Source organism: Megascapheus bottae, chromosome 15, assembly GCF_031878675.1.
Source record: "Megascapheus bottae isolate mThoBot1 chromosome 15, mThoBot2.hap1, whole genome shotgun sequence".
Lineage (NCBI taxonomy): Eukaryota > Metazoa > Chordata > Mammalia > Rodentia > Geomyidae > Megascapheus > Megascapheus bottae.
In genome coordinates this window covers 45,294,074-45,317,629 of record NC_143523.1, presented here as the reverse complement: position 1 = coordinate 45,317,629, position 23,556 = coordinate 45,294,074, and the positions used below count along the sequence as shown (strand labels likewise).

General features: G+C 39.6%; 1 protein-coding gene across 3 annotated transcripts in view; it reads right to left on the bottom strand.

Annotated features, from left to right (window-relative positions):
* The window catches only part of Mcu (mitochondrial calcium uniporter), a 164,141-nt gene that overhangs the window by 617 nt on the left and 139,968 nt on the right, over window positions 1-23,556 (bottom strand). For all 3 annotated transcript variants that reach the window (XM_090346516.1, XM_090346517.1, XM_090346518.1), the window contains 5 exons: window positions 18,628-18,798; window positions 17,452-17,556; window positions 9,249-9,409; window positions 6,563-6,766; window positions 1,222-1,338 (listed from right to left, as the gene is read on the bottom strand). In XM_090346516.1, the coding sequence (XP_090202642.1) occupies window positions 1,222-1,338; window positions 6,563-6,766; window positions 9,249-9,409; window positions 17,452-17,556; window positions 18,628-18,798 (758 nt within the window). The remainder of the gene's footprint in view (window positions 1-1,221; window positions 1,339-6,562; window positions 6,767-9,248; window positions 9,410-17,451; window positions 17,557-18,627; window positions 18,799-23,556) is intronic.

The following is a 23,556-nucleotide window of genomic DNA, read 5'->3' as shown; positions in this document are numbered from 1 at the left end:
GAGTAGCTTTCAATGACACTACTGCCTGCTGAGAAAAGAAGCTGTCTGTCCTCCTTTACTGAGTCAAAGAGATCGTTTCAGTTACTCTGAAAATCAGGACAGAAAGGGCTGTAGCCATGGCCAGAAATAACAAAGCCTCTAGGAAAGCAGTACTACCCACTATCCACAATTTGCTATGCTATCCACTAGCCTCTATCCACTATGCCAGTCACTATCCCAGGAGAAGGATGCCAGGATGTGAGAATGTGGTGATCCTCTGAGTCTCACATACTGGTAGCATTTTTTTCAACAAGAAGCCTTGTCACAACTTTTGAGAGAATCACACATTTAACTCATGCTATGTGTATCCAATATCTGTTTAAGTTTTCTATTTAGTCAGTGGGTTTTAATAGGAGGTTGTATAGTCAGCTATGGCCCTTTTAGACACTCCCATGTGCTTAGGCCTTGCCCTGGGTCTGCAGCTGGGGAGGAGCTGAAGTAGCTGCACTTTACAGCTCCAGAGATGATTTTGACCAGCACTGTCTCTAGCTGAGAACCACACTCACAGCAGAAGACAAAAGTACATGCTGGCCAGGTGGACAGATGGATTGAGCCTATTAAAAGCCCAAACTTATCACCAAAAAGGGACAAAAGAGGTAGAGAAAGCATAGAGAGAGCAAGGAGGCATTCATGAGGACAGAAAGGCTTCTCGCTTCAGACCTCAAAGTTACAAAGCACTGTGGAAAAGGATTGAGGATTTAATCACCAAAGCCACTAGACTGAGAGGGCTTACCCAGAAACTTAAAAGAGGTAGAGCTTCAGTGAAAAATAAAGTATGTGTATGTGTGTGCATACAAACATATATACACATACTTGAAACATGTGTTTAACTTCTGAAAAGTCTGAGCAGCTATTATAAAAAGATTAAAAAGAAGAGAGAAAATAGACAATTCCATAGAAACATAATGAAAAGGACAAAGTAGGTCTAAAACTTCAATGTGCTAATGTTAACAGGACAGAGAGGACCCTGCACCTCTTTATCTTCTTATATTTACCCTTCCAGAGAGGGCTGACTGCTAAAATTGGCTTTTTTTTTTTAAAATAACTAAAGGGAAACTTATACAGGTAAAGGGAGGTTGGATCATTCTTTACCCATATGAAGTGCTGTGGCTATTGATAATAATGACATTGTTCACCATGTGGCTGGAATTTGCTTAATTTTTTTTTTTTCACAAAACTTACCTGAGCAATTGCATCCTTGAGTTGGTTGTATTTCTCTAGGTCAAAACGTGATTTTTTAGCTCCTTTATGGAAAAATAATAAGTACTGCCTATCTCTGGCTTCTGGATAAACATATTCCTATACAAATAAAGAAGAAATGATCTCATTAGTCTTTTGCATAATATCCTCACAAAACACGGCTTTCCTATCTGTTGATTAGATGCCACACATATGCATACACAAAGACATACTGGGATGGGAACGGTGGCTTATGCTTGTAATCCCAAATACTCAGGGAGGATTGTAGATGTAGGCCAGCACAACCCAAGTTAGCAAGACTCCATCTTATCTCAGCTGATAATGTTGGGTATAAAGGGTGCATGCCTGTGGCCTCAGACACAAAAGAGGCAAATAGATAGGGGCACTATAGTCCAAGCCAGGCCTGGGCAAGACCCTATCAAAAATAACGAGGAGGAAGGGCTTGGAGGGTGATAGAACTCCTGACCGGCAAATGCAAGGTCCTGAGTTTAAGCCCTAATACTGAAAAAAGAAAGAAACAAGTAAAAGGCATCTTGACATGTGTTGTTAAAGTTTTAATCACTTCTTCAGTCACTTTTTGTGTTTTGAGACAATTTCTGACTATGTGGCCTAGTAGCCTTAAACTTCTGGGCCCAAAGATTCTCCTGCCTCAGTGTTCTGAGAATCTGGTCTGGGAGCTTCAGCCCAGGGTCTGGGTATTGTCCAAGATTTTTGCTCAAAACTAGTGCTCTAGCACTTGATTCACAGCTCCATTTCTAGTTTTTGGTAGTTAACTGTAGATAAGAGTCTTATAGATTTTGTGCTGGGCTGTCTTTAAATTGTGATCTTAGCTCTTAACCTCCTGAGTTTCGAGAATTACAGGTGTGAGCAACTGGCACCTGGCTCATACGTTGTTTTGTGTAACATCTTTAACTTACCCTAATAGTACTGACCTGATTATCTAGTATACCACAATGAGAAGCAGAAGTATATATTCAACCATCTACAATGAAAAATACTGCTAAGTGGTAGGTTGAAGAGTTTGTAGAAGACATTTTTTTTTTAATGGTTGGCCATGGGGCTTGACCTCAGGGCCTGGGTGCTGCCCTGAGCTTTTTCACTCAAGGTTAATACTCTACCACAGCCCTGCTTCCCCACTTTTGGTTTTCATGTTAATTGGAGATAAGAGTCTCAGGGACTTTCCTGCCAGGGTTTGAACTGTGATCCTCAGCTCTTAGTCTCCTGCAATGGTGTGAGCCATTGGTACCAGGCTACTGCTGAGGACTTTTTAGAAGAATGAGTAAAATTGAGGTCTGAATCAGTGACAGTAGGCTGAAGAAACAATAAGCAGAGTAACAACTTGAGTTAAAGCCTGCTACTATCATTTTAATTGCAACCAGGTTACTTATCCCTCTTTGCCTAGCATATATAAATAAATTAAACTTAAGCAAATCTATCCTATGTTCTCTCTTTGGGGAAGTAAGCATTAGGTGAGCAACTATGTGCTATAATCTACTGTAAAACTGCCATGATTTGATAATTAGGAGAGATACTAAGATCTCAGTTGTGAGACTCAGAGAGGGGAAGGGCAAAAACAAAGGGAACACAAAACTTTAACTGCAATAAACACAAGGAGCAGTGCATGTGGTGCCGTTCCTATCAGGAAGATGTACCCCTTCTCTGAGCTCGAAGCCATTAGTATAAAAGTAGATTCAGATATGGCTAAGTTAACAAGGTTTGGAATTAGAAGGCTTCCATCTGTGTGTTAACTTGAATTTTCTATATGTAGGAGGGAAGGTTAAGAGTAAGCTGAAGAGCATCAGGTGAATTCCTCAAGTAACAGCTGTGAGGTTAGGGAGGGAAGGAAATAAAATTAGAAACATAGCAGGGGCCCTTTTATACTATGACATGATTTTCCTCTAGCAATGTCCTATAGGCTGGAAAGTCTGTGGCACAGTTCTGTTAGAAAAACAAGGGGGCAGAGGTTGTATACTAGGAAGGAGAATGGCTACAGGTCTAAGTTAGATAGGAAACAGTAAAGGAGATATGAGATGGCAAAGTGAGGAGAAAGATGTCAGTCAGTAGCTTGAAGTTCTGGATGAAAACAAAAGAGAGAAAGAAGTAAAGAAAAAGGCCAGAAGTAAAAGTGTAATTAGAAATCAACACACAGTGAGGGTTGGGGGGGAGGGAAATGGGGACCAAGACATATGAAAGGGTATCAATGTATGGGAATTAATGCACCATCTATCTGGCAAATATCATGTAACCCTTCTATTAATTACAATAAAAATATATGAAAAAAAGAGAAATCAACACACAGGTTTACTTGTAAGTGAAATGATTCTAGGATAGGAGATTCTGAACAGCCCTTGAAGGAATAAAATATAAACGAGGAATGCTGAAAATGAAAAAGTAAAGGACACCAAAGGCTAGGTCACTGTTTGTCAACCTTGTTTATTATGCCCCCTAAGAATCTCTTTCCTGGTCTTTCTCTCTGATTTGCCTTTCTTCCCCGAGGGGTCAATACCACAGATGTCCTGTATATATGTTCATGAATTGTAGCAACTGAGATGTTTCTGCTTCATAGTTTTCACCTCTTCTGGGGCAATATTTTCGCCAAAATGCACAGGCTTGGTTGTGGCTATATGAATATTAAAGTAATTCCAACTGTAGTTTCTGGTCAGATTCCTTCCCACCTGTCAGAAACTGCTACTCAGTTTTCACCAAATGTTAAATTAAAAATTCCACTGTATTTTTTTTTCTGAGACAAAGTCTTATGTAGCTCAGCCTTGAATTGGAGATTTTCCTGCCTGCCTCTGTTCCTGAGTTCTGGGATTATAGGTATATATGATCACTTTCAACTCTACTAGATTTTTATTATTTCAAGGGTTTTGGCATCTTTTTTTTTTTTTGGTTGTGGGGCTTGAATGCTGGGCCTGGGTGCTGTCACTGAGCCCTTCAGCTCAAGTCTAGTGCTTTCCCATTTAGCCACAGCACCACTGTCGTTTTCTGGCAATTAATTGGAGATAAGAGTCCCACAGACGTTTTGTGCCCGGGCTGGCTTTGAACCATGATCTTCAGATCACGGCCTCCTGAGTAGCTAGGATGACAGGCATAAGCCACCAGTGCCTGGCCGAATTTGCCATCTTATAAAGGTATTTTTGAAGTATTATGCTGTTGGGATATATTTAGACTGTTAGCAAATGTAGCACACTATTGTAACAATTTAGAAGAGCTTAAATGCTGTTGAATAGGCACTTCTGCTTCATGAGGTTCACTACCAATATTAGTTAGATAAACAATATTAAATGCAAGAGACTACATTTTATCTGGCTGATGTTTTCCTGTTCTAAGGGAAGTGACTGAATTGTTTACTACTGCAATTTTACAACTTGTCACTTGAGGGCAGCACTAATGCTCTGGCACAGAAGTAGAACATTTAAGAACCAACCACAAGATAAGAAAAGAAGTACTGACATTGTGTTCAAGTGTAATAGTTGTGTTAATCTCTAGCTTCAGAAAACATTTATGAAACAGAGCTTTTTGTAAGCACTATTTCCCTGGAGCATGTTTTAATTTCTAGCCTAGAATCAGATTAAACAATTTTCTAAATCAGGTCAACCAAAGGGAGTATGAGTGGAAAGAACAACCACGGAGCAAGACCCACTGGTTTTCACAATTGGTTTTGTGGTTTAACATGTGGCAGGTTACTTAGCCATGTGCAGTCTCACTTCCTCTTCCACACATACAGAAGTATGTATGAGCTCCATACTGTAAGGGTTGAGAGCAAATGTATGAATATATATTTATCCTACTAGATGTAAAATGTCTCTACACAGTGAACCTCAGAAAAGGGCAGTTAATAGTAATGACCAAGTAAAAGGCCTGGTCATTCCCAGAAGTGTGAACAAGGCTTGGTCTTTTTAATAAGAAAGACAGAGTCCACTAGGAAATATGATTTATACTTACTTCATTGATTGGCAAGAGATACATCAACATGTGTCTAGAGTTATGGTCTATCTGGAAAGTTACAATGTGTGGCTATAGGCTGTCATTTATAAGTTCAATTAACTCACTCTTGATGATATGTAGAGATCAATAGAAAAAACTTCTCAAGTTCAAAAAGCCTGTTTTCAAAAACCACATAAAAATGTGTGGGGCAAATGTCAACTTTCTTCAGGAAAACCAAGAAACTAGTGCCTCAGCTATCATGTGTTTGTTTTTCAGGGTTCTTCAGGCTGGGTCTGTGATGGGATCATGTACTTCATGAATGACACCAGGAGCTGGGTAGTACAGATTGGTGTGATTTTTTTTTTTTTTTTTTTTGCCAGTCCTGGGCTTGAGCTCAGGGCCTGAGCACTGTCCTTGGACTTTCTCAAGGCTAGAGCTCTACCACTTGAGCCTCAGCACCACTTTCGGCTTTTTTCTATGTATGTGGTACAGAGGAATCGAAACTGGGTCTTCATGCATGCTAGGCAAGCACTTTAACCACTAGGCCAAACTCCCGGCCCAGATTGGTGTGATTGAACTGGGCTCCATCACCACATTAAAAAGAAGTGATAAATCCTTTGTACTTCCCAAAGTGACTATGGATTTCCAAAATACTTAAAACTGTCCCTGGCAACAAAAAATTAGTTGTAGGCGTTCAGTAAACATGTCATGATTGATACAGAACGGACTAAGAATATAAAGACCAGGTATATTATCTCTCTTTTGTGCAGTAAAAGAAACTATGAAACATTATTTAATATATGTAGTAGTTTAGAGTTAAAAAAAAGTTTAAGTGTTTGATTAATTATCACCATTGGGAGAACTCAATAAAAAGTGGGTGACATTCCTCATTCAACTGTCAAATCAACATAATCCCATAAAACATCCAGCCAGTAGGGCTGGGGATATAGCTCATTGGTAGAATACTTGCTAATATATATGAAACACCCTTGGTTTCACAAAAAAATATTCACAAAAAATTATCTCACAAAAAAAGAACAATAAAATCAAAGCCAATAACAGTAAACAAGTTTCCCTGAACTAGCTACACTTCTTGTCTTTTCTCACTTTGTTCTTGTTCCAGGCTGCTTTTCTGCATGTAGTGGCTTCCGTGGCTCTCCATGGTCTTTGAGCTTCATGAGGACAGAAGCCATGTCTTAGCCCTACCTCTCAGGAGTGGCAAATACATGATTTACACTCACGTGCACCTGAACATATGTGTCTGTGTGTATGTAAAGGGTAGATGAGTACTTAAAGAACTGGCCTTGGAAAGGGTATGAGAGGAAAGAGAGTGACTTTGACAACCCAAACTTCATTAAGGTCTCATAAAAACTAACCTGAGAGGGATTCTTACCTGGCGAGTCATTACAAAATATGCATACATTGCCATGGCACTTCCATAGGTGATGAAGTAGGTGACTGGTTCCATGATGTCCCAGGAATATTCCCACCAGGTCAGCCGGGCCAAGATGCCAAACTGGGTGGCCATGTAGGCAAGGCCACCCCATAGCACCAAAGTAGTTCTCTTCTCAGCTTTTCTGCTAATCTCAATTCGTACCTGTTGGGAACATGAGCAGTGATAAAGCATCTGACACAAAGAGTCTAATTGAGACTATTTTTGTGTCCATTAAAGAAACAGGGCTTATAATCAAGACACAAGTTAAGCTCAGTTCTAGTGAATATAACTTGTTTTCCTAAGTAGTATCTGTGGTTTTCACTGAAAGAAATATTTTACAGGGACTATGAGAGGTGGTTTTTTTTGTATTTAAAATTTTTATCCTAGGAAATATGAAAGTGAATTTCAACAAGCCATCATCCAGACCCAACATGACCATCTTTGTGTGTGATAAATCACATCTCCTGTCAGTTTTAACTCAACTGCTTGTTTATATACCATACTATACTTTCTTCATTGTTTTAGAATATATTCCTACATCTAAAAGTTTACTGCTAGGGCCAGAAGTTTGGCCTAGTGGTAGAGTGGTTGCCTAGCATGCATGAAGCCCTGGGTTCAATTCCTCAGTACCACATACCCAGAAAAAGCTAGAAGTGGTGTTGTGGCTCAAGCGTAGAGTGCTAGTCTTGAGAAAGCTCAAGAACAGTGCGCAGGCCCTGAGTTCAAGTCCCAGGACTGGCAAAAAGTTTCATGCCACTATGTCACCTCTTACAATTTAGGTTTGCTGTGTCTCTTGACTACATCAAGAGGGATGCTCATTAACTGACCACCCCACTAGGTTTGTGTAAATGTATTCTAGGGTGTGCTCAGGATGAAATCCTGAGATACATTTCTCAGAATATATCTATCATTCAAGGAACCATGACTGTACTTTGCATCATCATAAAAAAGTTAAGGGAAATGTATGCTCACTATACTACATTCTAAAATGTGTAAAGAAGGAATATCAATTACAATTGTACTACTCATTAGAATTTTATAATATATTCCTTCTGATTTGTGTGTATGTATATATTTTATGTATGTGTATATATGAATATATATTGTATGAAGAATGCATTTAAAATTGGACCATAGTATGTATACTGTTTTAGAATTCATTTTCCATAATGTATCAAGAATCTATGGCAAACTAGATTACAAAATAATTTTAATAGCCTTATTGTATTCCAAGTAATATATACTCTTCACCTGGCTAAAATAATTATCTAATACAAAGAAAACTTTTTCTTTTCTTTTGTGTTGGTTTTTTTTTTTTTTTTTGGTCAGTTGTGGGGCTTGAACTCTGGGATCCCTGAGCTCTTCAGCTCAAGGTTACTGCCCTTACCCCTTGAGCCTCAGCACTACTTCTGGTTTTCTAGTGGTTAATTGGAGATAAAAGTCTTATGGACTTTAGTGCCTAAGCTGGCTTTGAACCATGATGCTCAAATCTCAGCCTCCTGAGTAGCTAGGATTAGAGTTGTGAGCTACCATGTCCGGCTAAAGAAAACCTTTTCTGACCAGCAATAATTCCAATCTTTTTATGTGTGTGTGCTGGTACTGGCACTTGAATTCAGGCCCTGGGCACGATCCACTTAGCTCTTGTTCAGGGCTCGTACTTTATTACTTGAGCTACAGCTCATTTCTGGCTTTTTGCTGGTTAATTGGAGATAGGAGTCTCATGGACTTTCTAGCCTGGGATGAGGGGCTTTGGTTTCAGCCTCCTGAGTAGCTAGGATTATAGGTGTGAGTAACTGGTACCCAGCTCCAATTTTTCTTTAAGGTGGTAAAATTGGTTTAAAGAGGCAGATTTCGAATTCAGAGCTTTCAGTCTAGTATCAAGGCTCCAGACTACTTTTTTTGGGGGGGGGGCATAGGGGTTTTAAGCAAGGCTTTCATGCTTAGTAAGCAGGTACTCTATTCTAAAGCCACATCTTCAGACCTTTTTGGAATTGGATGACAGGCACTTACTAGCTGCTTCTTCTCAGAGCCTTTTCTGCCTGGGGCTAGACTGGAATTGTGACCTTTCCCAATCTCAGTCTCCTATTAAGCCAGGATGAAAGACATGTGCACCACCATCGTTGGCCAGCTTATGGGTTAAGAAGGGGGTCTCATAGACTGCTTTATTTGTGCTGGCCTAGAACTATGATCCTCCCATTCTCAGCCTCCCAAGCAACTAGGATTACAAGTATGAGCCAGTTAGGCCAAACAATTCCTTTTAAGTCCCTTTTAATTAGAACATTTTTGTTCAGTCTTAAAAATTAGTGAGCTAATTGATATGATTCAATTACATAAAAGTTATAAGAACACACGTGGCTGGGCACTGGTGGCTCACATGTGTAATCCTAGCTACTCAGGAAGCTAAGATCTGAGGGTCACAGTTCAAAGGCAGCCCCAGCATGAAACTTGGTGAAACTTTTATTTACAGTCACCGCTAGAAAAGTGGTGCTGAAGCTCAACCTAGTACAGAGCTAGACTTGAGCAAAAAAGAGCTCAGGGACAGTGCCCAGGTACCAAGTTCAAGCCCCATGACCAACACCAACAATAAAAGAACACATGTGCTCTGGAAAAAACAGGCGAGGAAAAAACCTTTGAGGACTTTCACCTTCTCCAGGGGAGCAAGCTGCTCTTTGAGGACCTCTAGTCTCTCGATAAGCTCCCTTTCCTTGTTTAACTGGTGCTGTTCGATGCATAGCGTGGTATAGAGCTGCTGGACCAGTGTTTTCACGTCATTCAGTGTTGCTGCATTTTCATGGCTTAAAAGGTCTGAAAGAAAGGGTAATACTTTTTAGAAACATCCTGGAGTATGAGCCAACTACAGATGACCAGGCAGGTCCTCCTTCAGAGTAAAACTGAAAGTAAATTCACACTATGGAAACTCAGGGTTTGAAAACAATTGTTACTGTTGTATTATTAGATGTATAGTCACTGCAAATGTAGCTGTTTAAGGGAAATATTAAGAAAAATGATGTAAATAATCTCCAGGGTTGGGGTGCAGGCAGCTTGGCAGTTCAGTGCTTGTCTAGCACTGTGAGGCCCTAGCTTGAATCCTCAGAACTGGAAAATTAGATCAAGATAAAAAGTTAAAGCAAATGTTAAAAAGTGGTAGAAACTTGGGTGTATTTAGGATGGCCGTAGAAAAGGGTGATAATGATCAAGATGCATTGTATTCATAAACTGACATGTGAATGGGACCCTTTTGTATAACTACATAAAGATAATAAAAATGTATGTAGAGGGGCCGGGAGTTTGGCCTAGTGGTAGAGTGCTTGCCTAGCATGCACGAAGACTCGGGTTCAACTCCTTAGTACCACATACATAGAAAAAAGCTGGAAGTGGTGCTGAGGCTCAAGTGGCAGAGCTCTAGCCTTGAGAAAATGCAAGGACAGTGCTCAGGCCCTGAGCTCAAGCCCAGGACTGGAAAAAAAAAATGTATGTAGAAAAACCAAAACTGAGCGAGAACATGAGACTCTGAGTTCAAGCTCTGGAGTGAATAAAGATGTAAAATGTAAAAAACAAATCACTAGTATCAATCTGATTATGAAGCTTGTTAAAATGTTGGTCTATAATCTATCTGTGGTCCTGCCATTTAAGTTTTTTACCTTTAGAAATTCCAGAAGGAAAAAAATGTAGAATTTTAAGTTTGCAAATACAAAGGCATGAATAAAAATAACATCCCTGTGATAATCTTAATCTCTATGCATCCCTTTCTCAGCATAGCAACCTTAAATTCCTGCCGAGGAAAGGCAAAGAACAGCTGCGGGGCCTCAGTATCATGCTCTGCAGGAAAAGGTTAAAAGATTAACTTCTTTGATTCAATATCCCTTACTGTAAGTATTGTGTGTTTCCAGAAGTCTAAAAATGATGTTTTAAGAATCTAATAAAAAAACTTACTGATTATGGCTGTCGAACTGAAAAGGAAAAAAAGCACCAGATATAGAGCTTTTGTTTTATAATCTTACCAGTTTTAAATATGACATTTGTTTCATATGATGTAGGTCAGTCCTCTTTTAAATAAAAATAAACCACAGTAAGAATAAACATATTTCAGTATACTTCAAGGGTGTCCTTTAGTATATTTATCACAGAAATTCAAACAATGGAAAAAATTGCATAAGGATGGCAAACTGGATTAGATAAGAGGTGATTTCTCCCTCCCCCTCCCCCCCCAGTTCTGGGTCTGAGCACTGTCCTTGGACTTTCTCAAGGCTAGAGCTCTACCATGTGAGCCTCAACACTACTTCTGGCTTTTTTTTTTCTTCTATATATGTGGTACCTAGGAATTGAATCTGGATCTTTGTGCATGTTAGGCAAGCACTTTACCACTAGGCCAAACTCCCGTCCAAGAGCTGATGTTTGAAATGAGACCCAGAACCTACCACAAAATGCATACACTCCAGGACAGGTACTGAGTTAATAGGAACAGGTAAAGGAACTGAGTGATAAAGGTCTGTTACATCAGCAGGGTGTTCTTGGTAATAGAGCTGCAGTTCATACCTGCATAGAGCTGCCAACTCCTCAGTTACCAGATGAAAAATCAGCACTCTGCCAAGCACTGATGGCTCTGGCCTATACTCCTGGCTACACAAAAGACAGAGATCTGAGGATCATGGTTTGAAGCCAGCCTGGCAGGAAAGTCTTGAGACTTTTATTTCCAATTAATTAGTAAAAACAGAAGAGCTCAAGTGGTACCTAGGAATTGAACCTGGATCTTCGTGCATGCTAGGCAAGCACTCTACCACTAGGCCAAACTCCCATCCAAGAGCTGATGTTTGAAATGAGACCCAGAACCTACCACAAAATGCATATACTCCAGCACAGGTACTGAGTTAATAGGAACAGGTAAAGGAACTGAGTGATAAAAGTCTGTTACATCAGCAGGGTGTTCCTTTCCTAACTGAAATTTTATGTCCTTTGACTTAATATTTCTACAACCTTCCATGTATCATTGAAATGTAAAATAAAGATAATTAAAATTTCACTTCTTCAGTTACACTACCCCTATTTCAGTGCTCAATATCCATATGCAGTGAAGTGGCTATTATACCATAAGCACTGCAGAAATAGAACATTTTTTGTGTCCTAGAAAGTTTCTTTTTCTTTGGTACTGGGGTTGAACCCAGGGTTTTGAATCAGAAAGTTCTATGTGATAAGACTGAAGAATTTATGTACGAGTAAAGTACACAGTCTTAGCATAAACAATGGATTCTCACCAGATTCCCTGGTGAACTGATTTGTGCTCTGGTATTGTGGCTTCAAAATCACTTCTCTTCTGATCCTCCCGGAATTCCTTTCTATTTTATCTACAATTGTACAGTGGTCTTCTTCCTACAAGCAATTTCTTATTTTGTAATATTTATGTGGTTGGTTTTTCCAAAACAAATCCTGATACAATCCATATTTATAGCATGAACTATTTGCATAAAAAGAAAACTGATGTATTCACATTTGCTTATGAATGCACAGATTATCCTGGTGGAGACATAAAAAAAACTATGAACAGCTTGCTGGTACTGAAGAGAAAAAGGTATCTGGGGAACAGGGATAAGAAGATTATTTTTATGCAAAATTCTTTTAGACTTTTGGAACTGAACCTTATGAATGTATTATCTGTTGTAATGGCAAAATACTGTGCAACCACAATACCTTCTAACAGAAAGAAAAAAAATACAAAGTGACAAATCATAGGAGATCTCATAGATTGTAATTCTAGACCTCGCTAGGTAACAGTTTTCTTTCTGATGATATATCAAGAGAGCCCTGGTAGATTTTTATGCTTTATTTTGCCAAACTTTCTTCACAAGAGAATTTACTTCCAACGTATCATCAGGGTAAAGAACAATAATCTAATAGTCTTGAACCACTGACTCTAAAAAAAAAAAACCTGTCCACATATGTGGAGGTGAAATTAAAGGAAGAAGAAAAAATAAAAAGCACTTAAATGTTTGCCACTTGAGCCTCAGCACCACTTCTGGCTTTTTTCTAAGTATGTGGTACCCAGGAATCGAACCCGGGTCTTCGTGCATGCTAGGCAAGCACTCTACCACTAGGCCAAATTCCCGGCTCATTGCTAGTGTTTTTTATAGATACCCTCAATAGCAGAATTATTAAGGTACAGTGAGGCAGGGGGAAACCAGGTGCAGTAGCTTCTCTTATAATCCCAGCTACTTGGGAAGAGGCTGGGAGGACTGGGGTTTGAGGCCATTTGGGCAAAGTTAGTATGAGACCCTATCTGAAAAACAAAGTAAAAGCAAAAGGATTGGGGCAGTGCTCAAGCGATAAGAGCAAATACCTGATAAGCACAAAGTCTTCAGTTCAACTCTCAGTATCCTAAGACATACTAACATAACGGGTGGTGAAAATTTTATACCACAAACATGGTTTGGAAAGAATCTGTACTATCTGCATCCATAAGGAATGCGATTCTTATTGTTGGTACCTGGTTTGCCCATTTAATCTGTTATCAAATCATTTCATTAAAAGAGTCAAGTCTCCAATTACCTCTGGATGCAGGAAACAGGGCTTTAATGGTACTAATCAAAATAGTTCTCTTTAGCACACACTGGCTGGCTGGACTGGTTGGACTGGCTGGGTGTTGATGGCTCACTCTTGTAATCTTAGCTTATTTAAGAAGCTGAATCTGAGGATCATGGTTTGAAGCTGGCCAGTCCATGAGACTTTTTATTTTTGTGGGTGCCAGTCCTGGGGTTTGAACTCAGTCTCTAAGCTTTTGTGCTTGAAGCTAATGCTCTATCACTTTGAGCCACAGCACCATTTCTGGCTATTTAGTAGTTAATTGGAGGTAAGAATCTCATTCACTTTCCTGCTTGGGATGGCTTTGAATTGTGATCCTCAAATCTCAGCCTCCCGAATAACTAGGATTACAGGTGTGAGCTATTGTCTCATGGCTGAAATTCTTACCTACAATTAAACACCAAAAAGCCAAAATTAGATCTGTGGCTTAAGTGATAGAGTGCCAACCTTGAGCAAAAAAGCTTTGGGACAGCATTCAGGCTCTGCGTTCAAGCCCCAGGACTGGCATAAAAAAAGTATCCTTTAGTGATAACAGAGTATATTATCTATATGGTTAATGTTCATTGCAACGCAAACTGGGATGAAAGGCTTTTTGTACTTCTTTCTATACTCCTCCCTCCATTATACATTTAGGTTAAATTATGAAATCACATAATTGAGAAAATAGTCACTCCTCTCATCTCAGAGCAGTTAGAGAGGAACCCAGTTACATGCATCTATGGCTACTAAGAGACTGTGATGGAAGCTGCAACTAGTGTTACTGTTACAACATGTCCCCTATTCCAATTTGGGGTACATGTCTTCCTGTGAGTTAGGGACAGGGCTGCCAACACTTAATGATCCATAATACTACAGCTGCCAATCCCACATAAACATGGAATGTGGCTATAAGAAACTCAGCATGAATGGCCCTTCTGTTCTCAGTGCCTGATGTGTGTGTGTGTAAAATTACAATTGACACAACATTCAGAGAGTATTTTTAGTTCCATTAGTTTCAAAGTTCCCACAAACAGGGAAAATAACACATAAGAGAAATGAGGTTAAGGAGTGAACAGAACATTTTGTGTCAAAAATTTTAAAGCTATCCTGGGAATGTTGTCCTTCATGAACTACTTATTTTACCTCTCTCTCTCTCCCTCTCTCTCTCTCTCTCTCCCTCTCTCTCTCTCTCTCCCCCCCCCCTCTCTCTCTCTCTCTTTCTCTCTCTCCCTCTCTCTCTCTCTCCCTCTCTCTCTCTCTCTCTCTCTCTCTCTCTCTCTCTCTCTCTCTCTCTCTCTCTCTCTCTTTCTCTCTCTCCCTCTCTGTCTTCCTTTTTGCCAGTCCAGGGGCATGAACTCAAGGCCTAGACACGTCTCCGAGCCTCTTCGTGCTCAAGGCTAGTGCTCTACCACTTGAGCCACACCACTACTTCTGGTTTTTGAGTTGTTTGTTGGAGATCAGAGTCTCATGGGGACTTTTCTGCCAATGCTGGCTTTGAATCCCGATCCTCAGATCTCAGTCTTCTGAGTAGCTAGGACAACAGGCATGAGCCACTGGCACCCAGCTTAGTTTACATTTTTTTTAACTGTAGCTTTTTTCTTTTCTTTCTTTTTTTTTATTGTAATTAGTAAAAGGGTTACATGATATTTGCCAGTTAGAAGGTGCATTAATTCACATACATTGATACCCTTTCACATGTCTTGGTACCCATTTCCCTCCCCCCCCACACCCCCCTTTTCTTTCTTTTTCTCTTTTTTTTTTTGTCTTTTCTTTTTTAGTACTGGGGCTTTAACCCAGGATGTTGCAATGTTGCAAGCGCTCTGCCACTGAACTATATCCCAGCCCCTTATTTTACCTTTTATTAGATAAAGCAGATTGGTCCAGCTGCCTCATGTACATATAAAGCTCTAGTGTCATTCCTCATTATCAGATGCCTAGAGCATTCTGTGCTGTCTTCTATTCTTTTCCCCCATTTAGCTTTGCTGCAAAGAGTTACAGGGCAGGGAAGAAGAACCTGCTTACTCATAGGCAGAGACTTCATCCCTTGTAAATGCAGAAACCCAAACTGCTCTTTTACTGCACTTGGCAGAATAGACAAGGTACCTTGGATATGAGATACCTTTCTCAACCAGGGTCAGGAAGATATCTGGTGCAAATAGTATGCAGACCTATCTTGCATTTTATGTAATTTTTTTCCTTACTACATTTTAAATGTCAAAGAAGATAGAATGGCTATCACTAAGAAAACAAAAACAACTGTTGTCAATGATGCAGGGTTCAAGGAACCCATCGACTTCATAGAGGAAAAGGTAGATTAGTCTAGTATTACAATAGTCAACACGGAAGTTCCTTGAACAATTGAATTGTTTAGTATATGCTATGCTGGCAATTGGGGCTTGAACTCAGAGTCCTGCAGTTAGTTGGCTTTTTCACTCAAGGTAGGTGTTCTACCACTTGAGCCACACTTTCACTTCGAGCTTTTGGTAGTTAATTGGAAATAAGAATCTCATAGACTTTTCTGCTTGGGTTTGGCTTCAAACCACAATCCTCAAATCTCAGCCTCCTAATTAGCTAGTGTGTGAGCCAACAGCACTCAGTTAAATCTAAGTCCCAAAAGCAGGACTGAAGCAATTTCCTAGGAGGCTGCTGGAAGGATTAATAATGGCAGAGGGTCATGTACAACAGCAAGAAGTCACAATAAACAAAGGCAAAGAGAAAACTAATTCATTGAGGCACACTCAAGCTCTTTCAGAGGGCTATTAAGCATCAATACTAGGCAGAGCCAAATTGGACCTGGGATGAAAAGAAAAATCAGCAAGACTGTCTACTTAAAATTTTTAGTATTTTTTTATCACAGATTTTTGCCTTAATCTTGTTTTTTTAATCAACAGTACATTAAATATTATTCATTTTAGTTACTGAATTTTTTGGCAATCTCATAAAATTTGCACCTGAGGTGAGCACTGTTTTTTGTTTTTACATGAAAGCATCAGAAGTTCCTAAGGATTACTGTACTGGTCCCCAGCTTCAGATTGTGATTTTACAGTGGCAAGAAAACAATAAGAGGGGCCAGAAGTGTAGCCTGGTGGTAGAGTGCTCACCTAACATGCATGAAGCCCTGGGTTCGAGTCCTTGGTATCACATGCACAGAAAAAGCTGGAAGTGGTGCTGTGGCTCAAGTGATAGAGCAGTAGGCTTGAGCAAAAAGTATCCAAGGATAGTGCTCAGGCCTTGAGTTCAAGCCCCAAGACTGGCCAAAAAAAAAAAAAAAAAGAATGTGATCTGTTCCTCTTGCACCGCTGGCAGCAGCAGTGAGCTGCAGCAGCAGTGGGCTGCAGCTTCCAGCCAGCCCTGCAGTCATAAAGATAAATAACCAATATTCTGCAGCACACAGTACTGCCAGAAGTTCTGAGGCACTGTATTTTGTGTTTATGCATTCCATCATGCTAATGCATGATGTGTGTGTACGTGTGTATATGAGGCTTTGTTAAGGTAATTTTGTCTAATAATATAATGTACCTATATTCTGGGCACATTTAAAGTTGACCAGACTAAGCTGTGCTCTTCAGTAGGTTAGGTGAATTTAATAAATTTCCTAGTCACAATATTTTCTATTTATATTTGTTTATGAACACCACTGCAGGCCAAATAATATCTATATAATAACTTCCAGGATGCTGAATTTATGTCATTACCCTGCTGCCCCCCAAAAGGAAACTACCTGATACAAGAGAATAGAAAAGCCTATAATTTATTTTTTATTTTTATTTATTTATTTTTTGCTGGTCCTGGGCTTGAGCTCAAGGCCTGAGCACTGTCCTTGGACTTTCTCAAGGCTTGAGCTCTACCACTTGAGCCTCAGCACCACTTCCAGCTTTTTTTTCTGTGTATGCGGTACCGAGGAATTGAACCCTGGTCTTTGTGCATGCTAGGCAAGCACTCTACCACTAGGCCAAACTCCCGGCCCTGCCTATAATTTATTTTAAAAAAGTTTTCCTGATGTTATTTTAATGTTAAAAAAGAAAAGACTACAGGGAGGGAAGAAACTTGAGTTAGGCAGGACATTCATAGTTTCAAGAGACAGTACTGGATAAACAAGCACTACAGTATCCTGGTAGATATCCAGGTAGAATCTAAGTGGTATGGATACTATCAGCCCTATACTGGATACTCAGAGTCTAACTATATACAAAGCTTTTGGTGTTTTTCAAAAACTGTTACCCAGGGACAAAAACAGCTCTTTCCTGAAGCCTCCTCAAGTTCTATGATCTTATCAAGGCTATTTTTTTTTTTACCTCTTTTGGGGGGCCGTACATGGTATGTGACGTCGTTAATGACCAGCTTAAAGTCATCGAGGAGGAGGAGATCTATCCCCGTTGAGGCAGCGACTCGAACTCCATCTGTGAACATTTTAAATGAAACTTGGTCACAGTCTATACTCATGAATGGGCAGGAAAAGTTAACTGTCACATATTTCAAAAATTACCTCTTCTTTTTTATGTTCTGCTTTCTCTCTTGTCGTCCATTCTGTGCTAAACAATGTCTACACCTGATTCCTTTGTGTTTAGGCCAAAGATTTAACCAGATGCTTTTCCTAAACTGCATGAGCAAGTGAAATAATTACTCTAGCCTTGTCTATAGATCTACAGGCATTAGCTGAGACATGTAGAGCTATGTGGACTTCTCACATTCAGTTATGATGGAACCCTGGTGTTTTCTAATGCACAGAGCTTTCCAGCATAGTTGCTGATTATTAATTCAGCATGGTCAGATGCTAGGATGAGCAAAGGATACCAAGCTGGTCTACTAATGGTACTACTTGGAGAGCTCGGGGTACTTAAAGCTTAGAAACAAAAACATACAGGAATGTGGCAACTGTTAATAATGGGTCAATCTAGGTGAAAGGTAAATGAGTGTTTGTTGTACCAGTCTTTCACTAGGATAGCTTGAAAATTTTCCAAGCACAAGTGAAAAAAATTAAGGCACTTAAAAACAGATGTTCTACCAAATAGGATTTTTTTTGTGCTGTATTTTATATGTTTTTCAAATGAAATATTCTATTTTGGTATACATTTATGTGATAAACATAAGATCTAAAGAGGAGTCCTAGTATTTTGTGTTTGGAGACAAGGGCTCAACTATTGGAAAAGTCTATTCCACACTCAGGTAATTAATGAAAGGTCTCAGTAACAAAATGTGATTACCTGTTTAACCTGGCATGATCTGTGAGTTGCTGGGGAACATGACTCTCTGTGCGTAGACATTTGCTAAAACCAGGCAGTTTTATCCTGAACCTCACAGGAGGATGGGGGTGGAGAATCACACTTGTTCTTGTTCTACTCTCTTAGACAGCACCCCCCTCCAAAAAAAAAAAGGTGTTCTAACTTAACAGGATGATAGCTTTTCATATGTCTAGCAATGATCTGGGGGAAAATGAAAAGTGAGAATTAAAAAAAGGTGACTGACTATACCTGGAGAATAGATTGCCACTCTGTCAATTCCCCGATCCTCTTCCTGCAGTTGTCGTAAAAATACACCAACAGAGTCAGAGATAGGTTTGAGAGTGAACTGGCAGCGTTCACGCCGAGATGGTAGCCGCACAGATATTACCGGTAGCCCATTTTGATAAACCACTGTCACATCTACATGAAAAAGACCAGAAATATGACCGTTAGATTTTATGATGTTAAAGATATATTTATACTGCTATTCCTACATGGGGACCTATCATTATTATTAGTGTGGCTTAAATGTTTCTTGGAATTGGTAATATAAACCCAGGCTCATTTGGCAAGATTGTATCATGCAGCCAAAGATGGCTGGGACAGATGCCAAAGATCTGTAGGATGTGGCTTTTGGGATCAAGCTTTAGAGAATCCCTAGGGAGAGACAGCTTCTTAAAATATATACATAGCTGAGACTAGTACTCAAGGACAATCAACTCATATTAATCATGAAGTATTTATATTAAGACTGCTAATCATTATATGTTTACACATTACCAATGTCATGATACAACTTAAACCAATGCTTTTGTGTCCCTTTGAACACCTTCTAGAGTTTAGCTAGATAAAAGACAAAGATCAACTATTTTGGATTTTATAACAAAAAGCTATGAAGGGAATTCTGTAAGCTACCTATATGAAGAGCTTTTCTACACAATCCAGTACAGAATTCCTTATATCCTTACTCAGCCGATTTGATTCATAGAGCCCTTTTTAAGTCAGCAAAATCAATGCTACCAGAACCTCTTTTGCAGTAATTTTTAAAATAGAGGGACATAATAAATTATACGGATCTGTAGGCATTGAGGAATATACTCTTAGGAGAGGACCTGAAAGGTACAATGCCTATGAACTTATGATTATACAGAATAACATCTGTTGAAATGAACTCCAGGAAATGAAAACAAGACTTTTTTTGTTTTTGCATTCTTTTCCTTTAGTTCTGTATGTTTGTTTAATTGTCTTTGGGAGTACAAGGGGAGTCGTAGACATGCAGGGGCAAAGGTGAATAAACGGACATGTGGTACCTGGTTGAAAAGGAACTCTGTAACTTGTGGGTCGGAAAAACTAGGAGAGAGTGAGGGAAGGGGTAACATTGTCCAAAAAGAAATGCATTCATTATCTAATAACTGTAACCCTTCTGTACATCAACTTTATAATAATAATAATAATAAATCAGTTCTGAATTCAAACTCCAGTACTACCACCACCAAAATAAAACAAAACAAAAACAATAGTTTTGGGGGATTATACTTCTAATCTCAAGTATTCAGGAGGATTGCAGTTTGACACCTTATAAGACTTTTTCTTAATCAACAATGTAGACATGGCACAATGTGTCTGCTATCTTAGCTACATGTGGGAGTGGGTGCTGAGGGGGCACAGGGGCATAGGGTCTTAGGCCAGCTCTGGGGAAAAAACAGTGGAAGATTCTGACTGAAAATAACTAAAGGAAAAAGGACTAGGGGTGTGGTTTGAGAAGTAGAGTGTCTGTTAGCTAAGTGTGAGAACCTAGAATAGCACTAGTACTGTATCCTCACTCCCAATAAAAAAGTACAGCTCTGTAAGTTCCACATACATACATACATACATACATACATACATACATACATACATTTATTTATTGCTAGTCCTGGGACTTGAGCCAAACTCCCGTTCCTTTATTTATTTATTTTTATAACTTCTATTCTCTTCACATCATGTGTGCTTTCTTGGCAGACTATAAAAATTCTAGTTATAAGAGTTATTTAAACATTCTCAGTAGTTTGTTTCATCCCCTCTGTCATTTCTAGGCGAGCAGATCTTAGGGTTTTTCCTGCCTCTTTATGTGCTTAGTTGCTTTTGATTCTTGGTTACACACTTTGATTTGTGTTGCTGAATGCTATATTTTGTTGTATAAATTACTTGCAATTTTTTCGATCCTTTCAAGTCTTTAAAATTATCTCAAGATAGAGATAGAGAACCATTTATTCTAGGACAAGCTTGGCTCCACCTTTTTTTTTTTTTTTTTGTGGGTCATGGGACTTGAACTCGGCCTCGACGCTGTCTCTAAGCTTTTCAGCTCAAGGCTACCACCCTACCCTTGAGCCAAGCCCCACTTCCCATTTTCTAGAGGTTAATTGGAGATAAGAGTCTCAGGTCCTTTTGTGCCTGGGCTGGCTTTGAACCTTGATCCTCAGATCTTAGCCTCCTGAGTAGCTAGGATTACAGGCATGAGCCACCACGCCTGGCTGCTTGGCACCACTTCTGAGGTACAGTTAGTTCTTCAAAGCATCTCTATCGAATGCCCAGTTCATCAGTGATGTCTCTTTACCGGCTGGAAGGAAGGTGATATCTATCCCTGCATCAACATCTAGATTTATTCACTTTATAATTCTGAGGAACTAATTTAGCATGTTTTTCTAGTCGTCACATGTTTTATAACTAGAGAAAACATCAGGGAATGCTTACCAAGATTTCTGCAACTCTCTTCATGGCACCCTCCTCTCTGGGCCCTTGTCCCACAGTGTCTAGCTACCTTATTATTCACAAACATTGATCTCTATTCCTTAGTAGTAGTATTTTTTTCTTTGAGCTATGTAAGCTGACTCAGCTACAGGTTAAAGCAACAGAGGGGCTGTTTCCCTTTTCTCTGGCATCACACAGGATTATGCTGCTACAGTCCAATGTCTAAAAAGTGTTTTGTCTGTGCTCTATGTTTGTTTATGGCAAAGCAGAAAATCCCAGAACAGTTGGTGCTTCGTGGATACATGACTCAAATTTTTACCTAAAAACTAAAAGAATCAAAGTTGAAACTTCTATTGCCTTGTTCTTTGCAAAGGTATCCATAGTTCATACTTATGGTATTTCTATTTTCCATTGTTCTCCTTCCCCCTTCCTTCCCTTATCTTTCTCTCTCTGTTTTGTTTGTTTGTTTTTTGTTACTACAGAGTCTTGTGATTGCTAGGATGGCACTACCCCAGAGCCATGCCTTCAGCTGTTTTCCACAAGTTGCTTTTAGGATGGGGTCTTACTTCCTGCCCTTCCATAGGGTATGAGGTGTGTGCTACCTCATCCAACTTGACTATGTGGAAATAGATGTTTGATAATTTTTCTGCCTGGGCTGGCCTAGAACCGTTATCTTTCCTATCTTGCCCACTCATGTATCTTAAGATGACAGGTTCATACCACTGTGCCCAGCTATGAGTTTGCTGAGAAGGGAGTCTTGAAAACTTTCCTGCACAGGAGACCTTGAATTACTAACCTTCCATTCTCAGCCTCCCAAGTAGATGCAATTACTAGTCTATGGCTAGTCTATGCTTGGTTATTGGCTTGCTGTCATTCTGTCTCTGTTTCTCTTCTGATGTTCTTTCTCTCTTTCTCTGAAACTAGGGTACTCAGGGTCTCACACTTGCACGACTGTTTGCTCAGCTGGTGCTCCATCACTTGAACCATATTTCCAACCTTGCTTTTTAGTAGTTATTATGGCGACAGAGCCTCATGGGCTTTACTGATCAGATTGGCCTCAAATTGTGATCCTCCAGATGTTAGCCTCCTGAGTAGCTAGCACTGTAAGTGTGAGCTACTGCTGATTTCTGAGGAAGAACAGGTCAAAAATCATAATATGACTGTAACATATGGCATGCATTATCTAAAATTTATAACATTTAAAAACAATTAAAAATTTATCACTTTCCTGAAAGAATCCTTAGCAATTCAGAGCTTCTTTATGTGAGTTTCTGTTTTTCTCTCTGGACAGAAATGTTGAGGAGACCATAAAAATAGGTGATTAATCTATTCATCTAGCATTTTTACCCTAATTATATTATATATATATATATATATATATATATTTTTTTTTTTTGCTAGTACTGCGGCCTGAACTCAGGGCCTGGGCACTATCTTTGAACTAGAGCTAGTGATCTACCACTGGAGCCACAGCACCCACTTCTGGCTTTTTCCATGTATGTGGTACCAAGGAATTGAACCCAGAGCTTTGTGTATGTTAGGCCATGCTCCCAGCCCCCAATCATGGGGTTTGAACTCTGGGCCTGGACATGGTCCCTGAGCTCTTCAGCTCAAGGCTACTGCCCTACCCCTTGAGCCACAGTCCCACTTCCTGTTTTTTTTTTTTTAATGGTTAATTGGAGATAAGAGTCTCATATTTTTAGTGCCCAGCCTGGCTTTGAACCTTGATTCTCAGATCTCAGTCTCCTGAGTAGCTAGGATTACAGGCATGAGCCACCACACCCAGCCCAATTATAATCTTATGTGAAAATAAACAAACTAATCACAGATCTTAAAGAGAGCTGAGTTTAAATAAGAGATAAAAAATAACAAGCATTAAACACCTAATTATATTTTACTAATGATTTCATTCAAACATCATAAATGCCCACAGGTTACTGTTTTATAATAACTGAGACAAAGTCAACAGAGCAAATGTAGATCTTTGTACTCAGTTGAACTTCTCCTCTTAAGAGACATGAAGCCTGACAAAAACATGAGAAGGGATATCAATGTGGGAGAAGTAATGTAACTACTACCTGACAAATGCAACTATAACCCCTCTATATATTATCCTGACAATAAAACTTTAAAAAAAGAGAGGGGGAGGCAGCAAAGAGACATGAAGCCTGGAGCCAGGAGTTTGGCCTAGTGGTAGAGTGCTTGCCTAGCATGCATGAAGAACTAGGTTTGATTCTTGGGTACCACATACGGAGAAAAAGCCCGATATGGTGCTGTGGCTCAAGTGGTAGAGCTTTAGCCTTGAGAAATCCCAAGGATAGTATTCAGGCCCTGAGTTCAAGCCCCAGGACTGGCCAAAAAAAAAAAAAGACATGAAGCCTTTCAAAGGGAAGCTTTGTGCAACTCTGCATGGAATATTACATTCAGGGCTAACAAATACTGTAATGA